The sequence below is a fragment of the Protopterus annectens genome, chromosome 1.part0 (assembly GCF_019279795.1).
Source record: "Protopterus annectens isolate FY-2018-M chromosome 1.part0, PAN1.0, whole genome shotgun sequence".
NCBI lineage: Eukaryota > Metazoa > Chordata > Ceratodontiformes > Protopteridae > Protopterus > Protopterus annectens.
The window spans coordinates 1421397777-1421413235 of record NC_056725.1 but is presented as its reverse complement, the minus strand read 5'-3'; the positions used below and the strand labels follow the sequence as shown (position 1 = coordinate 1421413235).

The 15459-nt window shown below is 41.5% G+C and overlaps 1 protein-coding gene across 1 annotated transcript in view; it reads left to right on the top strand.

Moving 5' to 3' along the window:
- The window catches only part of SNX14 (sorting nexin 14), a 1453711-nt gene that overhangs the window by 904276 nt on the left and 533976 nt on the right, over window positions 1-15459 (top strand). The window contains exon 15 of the mRNA XM_044067476.1: window positions 5908-6008. Coding sequence (XP_043923411.1) covers window positions 5908-6008 — 101 coding nt within the window. The remainder of the gene's footprint in view (window positions 1-5907; window positions 6009-15459) is intronic.

Sequence of the window (15459 nt, the reverse complement as noted above, 5' to 3'; positions counted from 1 at the left end):
AGGGACCAATACCTTTTCACCACAATAAACAGAACATGCTTGAGTGATAGATTCCTGTCCCAGAGACTTCCCATACTCTGGAACAAACTACCTATTTATATCAAACAAAGCTCCTCATTAGCACTCTTCAAGAAAAATCTTGATGATTGGATGGGAGATAGGAAATTCACCCCGGGGATCACTTCTGTGGCTCTGCTCAACAGGGGCACAGGAAAATAATTTTCTTGGGTGGCAAAAGCCAGGGTACCGTTTGGCTACGTTTATATAGGCCCTAGGGCTAATAGCCTAGTACCTACCTATGAACGTATGATAACAGTACAGCTTACTGTTAGAATTCTCCCATTTACTTCAGTGCTATTTGACATATACACTTGTTCTCTGCATTAAACCTATAGTCACTGTCATGCAGAGCCTGTCATCAGTTGGTACCTTGCTTCAAAATGTTGTCATAGTAGCAACATTATTTATAGGTTTTGCTTTGCCCATAGCTAATGCAGCCAACGTTGTCTTCTTAGGCTCAAGGAATTGCCCAACTTACTGATGCTGCTGTCATTGTAACTGGTGATCTCTTCCTCTTCCCTTCAGTTGGTTTCCACTGTTCATGTAGATTAAAACTTGAGTTCATCTTAGAGACATACCTTGTGCCCTATTGTTTTCTCAAGTGCTGTTTTCAGTATAGTGATTGATTCATTTAAGGTTCTAATTAATGCTAGTAGATCAATCCAGAATCCAGATGGAATGTGACAGCAGTGTCTTGAGTTTGGACCACCTGGCAAGATGTAACCTTTATCAACCCATGAACAGAAAATTCAATTTAAAATTCAGAATAAAACAGATGAGCTTCCAGCATTTCAGATTCATACCAGAATCTCGTAAAAGCTCAGGTGATTACATCTCCTGAATTAGTTCCTTCCCTCATAAGAAACCCTTATTACAGGTATAGAATTTTTAATTTATGCTTAGTCTTAGTAAAGCTAGATCTCAGTACTTAGGAGCTCACTGTTCATTTTTTTTTAGGTTTAGAGGTACAAATTGTTGAAAGGAACTCTAATTACATATCATAATTGCCTAAGTACTGACTGGCAGTCCCTATTAGTAAATGCTGGGAGGTTTTGTTTTTCTGTTAGAATGGTCTGAGGAAATTGCTGAAGCTGAAACCTCCCACCTAATGTAGCTAGTGTCAATGAAAATTTGTAATCAAGACATGGTTAATTTGTGTCTTTTTAATTACTCTTGTTTTACTTTAAGTAAATGGAGTTTGTTTCATCTGAGGTAGATACTTATATTTATTTTTATTTTTTTTTAGTTCAGTGTATTTTTGTGCTAGTTGACTGCAAAAAAAAAAAAAAAAGCACCAAACCAGGCATGTCCAAGGGTCAGCTTCTGTTGATTTCTGCTGTCCACCTGGTGAATCTGGGCATACTGGGGCAATGCAGCAATTGCCTCATGTACACAGACAACCCTCTCCTCCTACCACCCAACACTACAACCTGTGAGAGATGCACTTACATAGCCAAACTGGAAGCAACGCTCTCTCTCCACCCAAGATTGTGCTAGACAGTCAAGAGGAGAAAGTTAACACCCCCACTACACCTCAAGCAACACATAGCCCTTCTAAACTCACACCACCAGCACCCACACATAGCAACACTAACTGTAACCGCCCAAGCAACAAGGCTGTCCGAAACTGAAACGAAAACAAACACCAATCACAACCAAAGTGTCACATAGCTCACAACACCAGTGTGCCACCCAGCAACAGCCCCTAAGGCAAGACAACGTACCTAACACTTTAGTCATAGATGACTCCATAGTCAGGCACACTGATGTCCCACTCACCAGTCTGAACAAGGAGAAAATTACAGTAAGCTGCCTGTCAGGTGCCAGGATCCGCCACATAACTCATGCACTCAAGTCACTCCACAAAAAGTACAAATATGACTCTGTCATTGTCCATGTTGGAGTGAATGACTTGAGACGTACCTCCCTGGACTACATGAAAAAGAGACATAGAAGAGCTCTTGGATCATGTGGCCCAGGCAGGTATGACCCTAGCCCTGAGTAGCATCTTACCTTCGCCCAGAATGATACCACAATATAAGGACAAAATGATTGACTTCAACAATTGGCTAAGCTTTTGGTGTCATTCAAAGGAGATCCAGTATCTGTCTGCCTGGGACAACATGATCGACAGACCACAATGCTTTGCCAGAGATGGTCTGCACCTGTCGCCCCTGGGATTCAGATTACTGGCTAAGGCTTTTGCCACCCCTATAGTGCCTTTTTTAGGCAAAGTTCATAGTACAAAACCACCACCATAACAGGTACAAGTATGCAAAATCTGAAGGTAATGCTGCTCAATGTTAGAAGTCTAAACCTCAAAATCCACTCTCTTGAGGCACTCCTAAAAATGGAGAACATCGATATCTGTGCAGTAACTGAGACCTGGTTCAAGGCTGCAGAGAGCACCCTTGCAATACCAGGCTACAACTCTTACCACACTTTTCGGCTACCAAACCAGGATTGAAACACTAAAGGTGTAGGAGTGTCCATATTCACCAAGGATATTCACACCACCAGGTTAGTTGCCCAACACAATGTGTCTGAAATTCTCCAGGTGCAACTAACACTAGGTAAGACTGCAATCCAAACTGTAGCTTGCTACAGATCCCCCACCATGCCCCAAGATTCTCACTACACCTTTCTAAACATACTGGAAAATATTAATATACAACCAAACACCCTAATACTGGGTGATTTCAACTACCCTGCCATTAACTACTCGTACACCAACACCTTTTCCCAACGGTTCTTGGAATTCATAAATTCCAATGCCTTGGATCAATTAATCCATAGTCCCACCAGGGGCTCCAGAATCCTAGACCTGGTCATTACCAACATGGGAAATCGATGCTCCACACCTATGGTCACCCCATCGTTGGTCAGGTTAGACCATAAGCTAATCACCCTTAACATCCACATCCCACCCCCACCCCCCAGTAAGGAAACATCCATAATGCTACTCAAGTCAGAAGTTACAAACTTCATGACACCTATGCAGACGGAACTGAAAGTTCAACTGCTTAGTCCTACACTAAGGCACTGTATGAGCACATCCACTCATGCATGAATTGTGCCATCGCAAATAGAACCAAGATGCTGTCCTCCAAAAAAAGAAAGCCAATCTGGTGGTCCCCTGCCATAAACAAACTTTACAACAAAAGGAAAAACCTGTTGAAGAAAAGAGGAAAATCCCAGGAAGCAAAAAAACTCACTTACCAGCCTCAGTAAGAAGCTGAGATCCCTCATAAAATCCTCCAAAGCTAGTTACGAAAATAAAATTGCCAAAGATTCCAAAGACAATTACAAGGCATTCTATAACTATGTCAAGAATCTAAATGGCAATGCTCAGATCTGCTCTGAGCTACAACAGAATGAATGGCATTAAATATACTGATCCCAAGGATGTTGCCAGTATCCTGGCAGATCAATTCAGTGCCAACTTCACCCCCCTCTCACCCTCTAAATGGCCCATCTCAATACTGGAAGATTGCCAAATTCTGGTAATAACGGCCACACAGGTAAAAAAAACGCACTCTCCAAAGCGAAGAATACAGCATCCATGGGACCAGATGACATCCCGGGCTGTGTACTACATGAACTACAAAATGAACTGGCACCTCACCTAAGTGTCATGTTTAATCATACCCTCACCTCAAGCTTCGTGCCCACTGAATGGCGCACAGCTACAGTTATCCCACTCCACAAGGGGGATCCACCTTGGATCCCGGGAACTACTGCCTCATCAGTCTGACGAGCCTGATCTGCAAGGCCATGGAATGTATTATCATGGAACATATAAACAAAGACATATAAACAAAGACATTGGCAACCTTAAAACACTGGACCCCACCCAGTTTGGGTTCGTGAAGGGCCGATCTTGTCTCCTGAACCTTATTGTCTTCTTCGAATCAGTCTCCAGAGCCGTGGACGAGGGTAAGGCAGTCCACACAGCCTATCTGGACCTCGCCAAGGCCTTTGACACCATCCCCCACTCTGGAATCATAGATAAACTTACTAAGCTGGGCATTAATCCCTACATCACTCAGTGGGTTGCCAACTGGCTTACTGACAGAACCCACACTGTAAAAGTAGCTGACTCCAAATCCAGCTCCAGGGGTACCTCAGGGTTCAGTCCTGGGACCTCTCTTGTTTGGCATCTACTTCTCTGAAGTACAGGCCAACACTAAGGGACTCTGGCTAACAAAGTTCGTAGATGACTGCAAACTGGGAGCCATTATTGAATCCCCAAATGATGTAGATACTCTACAAAAGGGCCTTACAGAAACAGATGCTTGGTGCCAGAGCCATGGTCTCAAGCTCAATGCCAAGAAATGTATAGTTATCCCCTTTGGGAATAAACATGTACCCGTGAATTATCACATAGGTGGCAGTACACTAAATACTGAAAGTGTGATAAGAGACTTAGGGACACATGTGGACAGTGGTCTCACCTTCAATAACCACATCGCCACAACAGTCAGGAAATCCTTCTATGTGGCACACCTCATCACTAAGGGCTTTTCATCCAGAAAAAAGGAGGTCATTGTCCCACTGTACTCATCCCTCATTAGACCCATTATAAAATACAACACCCCATTTGGTATGTACCTCTCAAGATATCTGCAACAACTGGAAAGGCCGCAGAAATACCTCACTAAAAGAATCACAGGCCTAAAGCAGATGCCCTATGCTGACCGCCTTAAAAAACTCCAGCTATACTCTGTCACATATTGTCTACTCCGAGGCGATCTTTACTTAACATACAAGGCCATGTCAAACCCAGAGCTGTTGGACATGCTGCACTTAAAGAAATCCCAATCCCTCAGAGCCACACGCTCCAGGGATCTAAATCTTGTCATCACAATAAACAAAACATGCTGGAGGGATAGGTTCCTGACCCAAAGACTCTGGAATAGACTTGCCCGTACATGTCAAGCAGTGTGTCTCTTTGGCCCTCTTCAAGAGGAACCTTGATGATTGGATGGGAGAAAGGAAATTCACCCAGGGATCACATCAGTCGTCCTGCTAGACAGGGGTCCAGAGAAGTAAATAGTGTGGGAAGAAATAGCCAGGGAATTGTTATGTCTAGGCTTGTATAGGCCCTAGGGCCGATAGCCTAGTACCAACCTATGAACCTATAATAGTTTGCCAGCTTATTAATATAGACGGAAGACTGGTATTTGCCTTACCAGCAGTTATATTTGGTAATGGGTTTGTGTTACCAGAGCACTGACTAGAAAAAGATCAAGGATCCGAAGGAGACATCTCTTTTCTCTGATGAGAAGATGAGGATCTGAGGTCAAATCTAGTGTCATTTGATACAAACTGAAGGCACAAGCAATGCCAGCCGTTATGGAAGGAGAGGTGCAGCAGTAGGCATTTGACATCACTGTGGCTGTGCAGCAGTAGGCATATGACATGGTTAGCATCACTACATACCCTAGCCAGAAAGAAGGTAGAACAAAGGCTGGGATGGTTTTGCTTGTCAGGATGATAACCACTGCTTTTTGATAACCAGAGGTCCCCCAGTTTTGTTCAAGACAGTTTTATACTTGTGCCTTTGTTGTGGGGAATTATCAGTGGTCATCAACCTTTTCACCTTGGAGGAGGTGTAGCCCCTGCTGAGGTCATGCTGCAGATTTTTGATGGGAGATGTATGAAAATGCTGCAAGACAAAGGTTATTAGTACTCGCTTGTGGCAAAGGGTTACTTTGCTATGCAGTAAAAGTATAATAGACAAATAGGCCAAGTTTACCAAGTGACATAAAAATACAGTATGATTGCTTGTTTTTGTAATTACTGGTTTAAAACTGTTTGAAAACAGAAGCATGTCTTTGTGCCTAGGTACATTTTCAGATGCTCAGCTTCCGTCAAAGAGACTCATTGGACCAAAGAATTATGAATTTATAAATTCAAAACGGGAGGAGTTCCAGGAATACCTTCAGGTACCTGTGGGTTTGATGATTTCTTTTTATTAAGTAACAGAACAGTGCATGCAGGAATATGACAAGTCACTTGTATGTATTCATGAAGCAGAAAGCTAACAACATTTAACATTGTAAGATATCTCCATCTTCATTTCTCCACTCACCCATTCTGTTTGTGTGCCATGATGCTTTGCATGCTTCTGTTGATGTCATCCCTACCGCCTATATTTGCAGAAATGATATGGTGACATAATTATTGTTGCTGAAGGTAAGTACAATGAGCATGATTTTATAAAACTGCTGAGGGTGTTTGATGCAAATAACATCTTTTAGCATCTGTTATACCAGCTTGGATTTTAAATGGTTGTTTATTGCAACAGTTCATTCATGTGTGTGGAATGTAGGAAAATAAAAAATGCCTTTACCTTTTTTAATCTTATTCCTCCAGAAGAGACTCTTTTTTTGAGGAACTTATTTCAGAGTTTTGAGTCAGTGACATAGGGAACAACTATTCTAATATTGGAGTGTGTTACATCCACTAAACTTCAGAGCAGTCACATCCCACTTTGTACTGATGCAAAATATGGCATTTTCCCCAAAATTGACTTTGTAAAATAGAGCCCGATTTTAAGTGTAAGTGCAGCCAGAACTACTCAGGCTGACTTATTAGGATACAAGGTTGTTTTTCAGGCAGCTGTTCCTCTAAGAGCTTATGACCTTTGTAGAGGAAAACTGTATTAGCTAGGTACATTATTTATATCGTCTGTTTCTCTGAAGGACTACTGTGTTGGATTTTCTGCAGCACACTTTTTCTTGCAGTCTTCCATAGCACATCCATAAATGGTAACGATGTACCTTCACTTCCAGTCTTCTGTTTGTTTGTACCACTTTTGCCATGGGTTAGATTGTCTACAGATTCTCCTCATACTTTTCATGATTTACTCCCTTTCAGTTATTTTCACAATAAGTCATTGTGCCAGACCTCCCAACCGTCCCGAATTACTCGGTTTTTACCGAGTTTTGGGGTCCAAATGAAGGGGTGCCACGATTCCCGATTGGCGCCCCTTCATTTCCGATTTCTTTGCCTTATTTTTTTATTTTTTTTAATTTTCGCGCTGTCGGAGCTGACGTCATCACGTGCGCGATGACGTCAGCTCCGTCAGCACTACCAGCCAGTCGGAATTGAGCTCCTTGAGCTCGCGTCATCATTTCCGGCTGGCTGCAAGCAGTTGCTGCATTTGAAAAGCTTGCCGCCAAATCGCCAATCCTGTGAAAACAGAAACACTTAGCTGCCGCCTGCCTGCTATTCGTTTGGACTGGGACTTTATCACTTGTATTGCCCGAGGCCGAGAAAGAAAGCTGCAGCCTGCCGTTCGTTCTGGGAGCCTGGGACTATCTCAGAAAATATGCGTTGCCTGCCCAAGAAAGCTCTGCCATTCAGGACTGGTGGTATCAGGTAAGGAGGGACAGGAACCAGCTGCCATTCATTTTCTGTTTATTTTAAATGCAAGGGCCAAGGACTGCTGCCATTATTCTTAACTTGCTGTAGGGAGCTGAGCTGACATTCATTTGAACAAAGTGTGTGTGTGTTTGTTTGTGTGTGTGTGAAGTGTGAACAGGAACCAGCTGCTGCCATTCGTTTTGTTTATTTTAAATGCAAGGGCCGAGGACTGCTGCCATTATTCTTAAGTTGCTGTAGGGAGCTGCCATTCATTTGAACAAAGTGTGTGTGTGTGTGTGTGTGTGTGTGTGTGTGTGTGTGTGTGTGTGTGTGTGTGTGTGTGTAGTGTGAACAGGAACCAGCTGCCATTAGTTTTCTGCTGTTTATTTTAAATGCGAGGACTGCTGCCATTATTCTTAAGCTGCTGTATTAGGAGCTGCCATTCATTTGAACAAAGTGTGTGTGTGAGAGCTATGGTGAGAAGTGAGAACTGAATTCAATAAATGATAGCCATTAAGTTTCAGTCTTCCTGTTGTTTAAACTGCTGATTTAGCATAGTGGTATGTTGCACTAACTGTAGTGTGTGTGTATAGTGTTCTGGGTTCAAGTCAAGACTTGCCAGTAACAAGCATGGGGGTAACACGTTTTATTCTAGCAACTTTCCAGAATTATACAAGCAATGTTTAAAATGTGTCCCTGGTTTTTAAAATGTGTCCTGGTTTTTGAACTTTTGACCCCCTGAAAAACCCTGAAATTGAAAGTGTGAGAAGCTGTGCAAGATGCCTATGGCTTTCTCTACTGTCATTCTATTTATAGTGTGTGTGTGGAAGTAGACTTTTTATGATGGAAATGTTTTGAATTGGGCAGTTTTGTCATTATTGGTTCATGCATTTTGTTTCGTTGCCTACAGTACGGCCTACTGGAAAAAATGTTCTCTCAAACAATACATTTAAAATGTGCTCTAACAAGTGTGCTGTATTATACAAGGAATATAACTTAATAAAGTCGGGAAGGTGTATCAAATGAAAGAACACATATGTGTGCAAGGGGCCAATGATTTGAAAATGGCCCAAAGGTAATCTTTATCCCTTATTGGCCAGATGTATTTTCTTTGGATGTGGTGCAGGTTTCAATACTGTTTCAATGAATGTGATTTTCAAGAGCAGAGAAGTTTTAATTCCAAGTGGTTTCAATACTGTTTCAATGAATGCGATTTTCAAGAGCAGAGAAGTTTTAATACCAAGTCTATTTTCATTGTGAAACAGTATCGCTTTATTTATCAGATGTCTGTTAGTGTTTGTGCATTGATGATGTGCCTCAAAATGTAAAAATAAAATCCAAATCTTTACTATAGAAGTAAAGTAGTATGCAGTTGCACACATTAGTGTTTATGATAAATAGGGTGAAATAGCCAGATAATGAGACATTGGAATTGCTGCAGGCAGGGGGACTCTGGTCTGGTGTCATATTTTGGTTGTCTGTTCCTCAGTTTGTGTTTGAAAGTTGGTATCCCACAATTCCATCGGAGTGGGTGGGGTTACATAATTATGTATGCAAATGAGATGTTAATCAGCGTACAGATTTGTACCTATTTTTCATGGCCCTTGTCCAGATTTCTGATGTTTCCAGGTTGAGAGGTATGCATTGTGCTCTTTTTCATGCCTAAAAAAATTCATACTGAAAGCCTTTGCTTTCATTTAGAATGTTGTCTGTTTTCAAAAAATAGTCCAGTGGCCAGAAAATTGGCCCCATATAGTAAATGAAGTGCATTGAAGTTTTGTGTAAGCCCTACTTACCAGCCATATACCTCCATTTTTATATTACAAAGTTTGCTGCAGTAAAAGTTCATTAGAATTGCATAGCCATTTAGGACCTCCTTAAGACAGAGAAACAGGATGCTCTAGGTCTTCTCTTCTTTATTTCCCTAGAAAAACTAAATAAAAACTGAATGAGCTCTTGGTCATCAAGAAAATCTTCACAAATGAACACCACTATTTATCAACCAAGGTAGATTACTTTGTAGATGGACGGGAATGCCTTTCTCTTTTTCTGCGTTTTCCAAGGTACTTTTCATCAAGGGCTTCTTTGGTCTGGACAGCAAAGTGGCTTTTAGATCCTTCAGCCCATTCCCCATCTACTTGTTCCTCTGGGATTACCATGCAAGTCCCCACTTTCCACCAGTTCCTCCAGGATTACAGTGCAAGTCATGTTCCATTTGCGTGACAGAAACATTTGTGCAGTATTTTACTTGTGGACCCCAATGAAAATTCAACAACAAACTCATTTGTCCTTTTGGTAGCTCAAACCACTGGCTCAGAAGTGTTTACATTCCTGCAGAGTTGGGATTGCCTACAAGCACCTTCTTTCTCTCTCTCTCTCTGTCTCTATTTTATAAACTTTTAACATTTCCTGCACATCATTGAAATAGTTTACCTGTTTCATTTGGTCTCATTTGTATCTTTCAGGAAAGCTGGCAGCATATTTCAAGACCTATTTAAGGTCTTAGAAGGAGGCTAAAGAATTGCTTTAGACATCTCTACTCTGTGCCTTCCAGTACCCCTCAGACATTGAAGAACCCCCTGAAGAAGAGAAAGGAGAGGAAGAGGAGACAGAAGAGCTCATGTGAATATCCCGAAGGGAGATGCCGTCATACCTTATGTCACCCATTTCCTCCTATTTATATTCTAAAGGATGGCAGAGACTGAGTTATCTACCTTCTTAACCTTAGGATCTGATCTTCAAAGAGGTCTTTTCTGGCATTGTCTGTGTCATGGATTTTGCCATAATGAAAGAGAGAGAAGGATGTGCCAATATTTGGAAGTCAATGAATTCCATATAGGTGGCCCTCTTCTTCTATATGTTCTACAAGTCTGCATTTAAGGAGATGTTAAGCATACTTAGCCATGTTCAGGCAGTTATTCACAGAGCAGATGAAAACTATTAGCCTAAATGGTTGGGAGGGTGGCCAAATGGTTAAGATGTTTGCCTAACAAGCACAAGGTACAGAGTTTGAGTCTCACAAGGGATAATTGGCGAGGCTTAAAATGGCTCGCAAGGGCAGTTAGCCTAGTACTAACCTATGAACCTATAAAGGAATACAGCTTTCTAGATTGCTGTCCTGCAAGTTCTTTGTTAGTATTCAGAGTTAGCAACAAGTACCTGAAGATGCCGCAACAACCTAACAATCTTCTCCAGGGAAGAATTTCAGTCACTTGAATGACTGGAGAAAGAAAGTCTATACCTTATCCTCTCAACTTTATGTACCACTGATTACTTGGCTTATCTAACATGATATAGAAAGTGTTGCTAAAAGAATACATGTTTTTTTGATTCCAAGACCAGAATCAGCTGATCAACATTAAATGAATAACAAGAAATGTGGAGGCAGCCCTTGTAATCCATTTACAGTACTGCAGACTCACAGACAGTCTTCAGCATCTGGAATGGATCGTGATCAGATCTTCAACAAGAAAAGGACATGCATTTCTTGGTTTCTTTACAATGTCCAGCTGAAGAGTGAGTTTGTTGTTTGATGTTTGCTTGTTCTCACCTCCCTGGCAAAGAAATCCTTGCTCTTGTTATAAAGTAAAGGACATTGAGCAGGAGGTAACTTCCCTCTTTCAGGTGTGTCAAGTCTGAAAAGCTGTGTGCAGCCTTTATGCAGAGCTTTCTGCAAGCGATGAAAGCAGCATTCCCTCTTCAAGTGGATCATGCCCATGCGCAAGCTCATTTGCTCAAAAAGTGCCAGTCCAGCTATTCTTTTAAGGAAACCCACACTGCCTGATAGTGCTCCATAGTGACGTCAGCAGTACCTTTGAGTTCTTGTTCAGTTGCTCCAAAATGGACTGTCAGGAAGTGGTATTGAGATGTTTCTGTCTCCTTTTTGTGGCATGTGAGAACCATAACGTCAGCTACCTAGCTAATCAAAATTCTGTTACTAGGCTCCAATTTAGGGCTAGTAAGCAGTTCTGAGATATCCATCTCCTGCATGTGAAACCTTTCTTTCACATCATCTTCTTTTATGTCAAGATTAGTTTCTCTTCTCCAGGACAGCTATAGAAACCATTCACATGCCTTATTGTAAGGGGTTTCTACTAGTTCTTACTGATTCCCAAAACACTGGGTGGCATGAGGCCCATGGCCTAAATTATTTTTTTTATCCGTTTAGCAGAAGTTCACCCTCTACCACAGACCCAATGCAAAAAGGCATCTCTCATTGGTCAGTTCTTGTCTCCATCCTCTTCTTTCTACATAATCATAGTCTCCTCTGACCTCATTTGATCACCCATTACACTTTTTGCAGATGATTTAGCTTTCTACAGGTCAGAGCCCCCTCATCCCTGATAGTCATCTTCTTTCAAACTGACCTCTCAAATCTGAGTAAATGGCTGCATCAACACAGACTTATACTAAACCTACAGAAAAGTTATGTTATTTGAGCCTTCCCAAAGATGTAACAAAGATACGTGTAACTTGTCCACCATATGCAACAGTTAAAACTTCTTGAAATTGTCTGTGTACAGTTATCTTTTTGTCTGGCTTAACCCCCACCCTCAACTTTCATCATTACATCCAAACAATCAAAAGCTAAAGTCAGTAATCTTCTTTTTGGACCAAAAAAACTTACAATTAATGTACCTCCCAAAGTAGGATTGTCATAGGTAAAGGAGTCCTCTTACAAAAGCTTGAATATGGACTTCTCTTAATTGCTTCCACTTCAGAAATAATTCTCCCCCTACTGTAGTCCACCACCAGTAATATCTGCAGATTTATAACAAACTGTCTCGGTGCAGAACACCATTACCACACCCTTGCCAAAGCTAGGTAGTTACCACCTTCCTCAAAGAACTTTCATCCTCTTGGACTGTATATCATTCAAACTCATCAGCTTGGAATCTTTCCTTTCTTTGCCACCAGACTTTTAGAAAGGCAAGCACGATATAATCTATGATCGCTGTTAACCTTCTGCCCTAATCTCCTTACCTCCATAACCAAATTAAAACAAACTGAACACTCATTTTTAGTCATGGCCCCTAGGATATGGAAATCCATCCCTAACTACATAAGTGATGCATTGCCCTTCTCTACATTTAGGAGCAACTAAAAATTCATTTGTTTAACCAAGCAAAAGAGCAACAGCACTTGACCTGACCTGTCTACATATATCCACACAAAACAACATTTTAATGGGTGAAATGGCATCCATATGTTCCAGACACTTTGCACATTTCTATAAAATATACTACTTTCCTGAAAATCCCTAATACTAGATCTTGTCAACACAGTGGCTTCAACAGAGTGCTTTATGACTGTTTTAGTATATAATTCCTTAATGTTTATTTACTTTTGTGTATTGCCAGTTTGTCTTGCTGCATCATTTCTTAGTTTATTTACTTTGAATTTGATGATGTTGTTTTCATTCTTCCTCAGCATATGGGTTATGGATCCGACTCAGCCACAAACCAGAGACTTACAAATCCAACTCTTTACCTCCTCCCTCTTCCCATAATGCCCCAGCCAGCCTACAGTACCAGAGAACTCATTTGCTCCATCTTGAATGGATGCAAATCCTCTCTCAGGAGCTTATTTCAGTTGTTACAATTTTTTTGTGAATAGCTATTACTTAGAAAAAATTTATTTTTTCTGCTGTCCCCTCTCTCTCTCTCCTATTGATGAGTTTTTCTGTTATTTCTGTACGATAGGTCTTACTGTTGTATTTTTCTACCTTTTAGTAGTCTCTTTGCGCACCATTGCTGGTACCAGTCTTTACTTTTTTTTTTTTTTTTTACCCTTTTATAAGGTTTTATAAGATTCAGATCCTACCATTGCTTTTAGTTTATTGATGTGAATAAACAACTTTTTTTTTTTTTTTTTTTGTTTTTTTTTTTTGTTATCTGTTCCTTCCCCCTTTTTTCATATTGTTAGTTATGGCTGAGAAACCAAATGGCTTTAAAAGAAATCCCCTTCCTCTGGGCATAAAATTCCAAATTCTGATGCCCATAGGGAGTGTGTTTATAGGATAGGAGCTGCACATCTGAATACTGATTGTTCTATTTGTGCCATTTCATCTTATTCGTCAGGGGCTCAAACCCACAGTAAACATCCTAAAACTTTTTGGAGAGATCCTTTACCCGATTCCCAAAGACCTTAACTTCTACCATGATCTCATTGAAACCTTCTCAGAAGATATGAAAAACTTTGTATCTGACTTCTTTGGATCCAAAGAAAACCATTGAATCCTAAATCTTCGGATCCAACTGTCATACTGGTAAAATCTCCCAAGCAGCACTCTGATCCAACCATTAATTTGTTGAAGTTTCCTCGAACTTGCTCACCCGGGTTCACAGTTGACTAAGTATCTCTTCAGATCCATTCCATGTTTCTACAAATGACACTGAAGAGAGAATCAAGGCCACAGTCCACAAACTTGCCCATTCGATCCTCCAGAAGTCTTTCCGGGGCCAATTTGAATAGGATGAAGAGGATATTCCTCAGAGTTCAGATTTAGATGGGAGTTATTCTGTCTCTGTCTCCCATTGTATCTGTCAGCCTTTCCTCCACTTAGTCATCCCTCCTTCTCTGATCCTTGCCATGGCTTCAGAGCTCTCAGGTTTGACAGCCCCGAGTGGATCGGTGTCAGATCCAAAGGCAGCTAGGTCTTTGACTAAGACAGTTTCCCTGGCTGTTTCTGATCCTATTCCCTTAGATAGGGATGAGTCTCAAAGGTGAAGCATTAGCATTGGATCCAGGGGACCAGGATCTACTCTGTTGTTGGAGCCATCCTTGCCTCTCAAAGTTTCGGCGCTAGGTAGCTTGGGTTCACCTCCAGGTTTCAGCCCCAATGTGACCTGCCATGGTTTCTGACAGTCCATCTGCATTTGAGATAGTGAAGAGGGCTTTCTCTCATCTGAGAGATCTGATCTCTCTCTCTCTCTCTCTTCCTTCAATCCTACATTTCCTTCTGCAGCGGGTCTGAGCTCTGATCCCATCAGACCTACTCTACAGGGACAGCTGGTACCGACTAGCATCCAGACAGTTTCCCTAGAGAACTTCCCCTCTGTTCGGATACTTCTCCAGAACATCCCACCTAAGAGGTTTCCCAAAAGAGAACATGCAAAAGGAGGCACGTAGATTCACTTATGGAATCTCTCACAAAGGATACTGACTTCGAGGAAGGGGAAGGGTCCCTCAGATCACCACTGGATAACTTTTAATTTGGAGACATCCTAGAGGTTCTTAAGCAAAAGGGTGGATGGTCTTCAGTTACTCCCTTCCTAGAGGAGTCAGTTTTCTGGAAGCTTTTGGTTCTGACCCATCTATGTCTTGGGTGACTCCCCCAGCTGATGTGCCTATAAACTTAGTCTCTTGCCGGGCATGAAAGGAACCAAACTTTATCAAACCAATTCCCTGACATCCAGACAAAACTTTGGTACCGCTGAAGGACCAATCCCATTGGAGCAAAATAGTCCCTGTTGATGCTATGGTTTGTGGTGACAGCCACAAAACAGGAGTTGCTGAGCAGAGCTGCTCAGTCCATCCCCCTAATGTAAAGTCAAGGGCATTGGAATAATTTGGGAAGCACATATTTGCTTCAGAGACCTTTGCCTTGAGGGTCCGGAATTATTTAGCACACTTTACGAGGCTGCAGAGGAATTTGACTAAGGAGCTCTCCAAATCCCTGTCTGTGTCCATGTCTGTGGAGGGCTATAAGAGATCATCTTCATAATTGGTCACTTTATTATCTATTTACAGTGTGCCCATGAGGTTAATATCCCATGCTGCAGAGGGTACGTTATGAGCTTGCCAGTTGAGGCATTGCTATTAGGAGTCATGCCTGGATGCGGTTATGTGATTTTGAAGAGCTTTTCAAATCTTCTTTCATCTGTGCTCTTTCTGATGGAACATCCCTTCTGTGAAAGAAATGCTTTCCCACAGTGAACAGGAAGGAAAGACCCTGTCTGCTTAAAGGATTAATTTTTCTACCCCTCAAAGATCCTTTTCCCAGAATCAAAGAGGGGACAAGAAAAT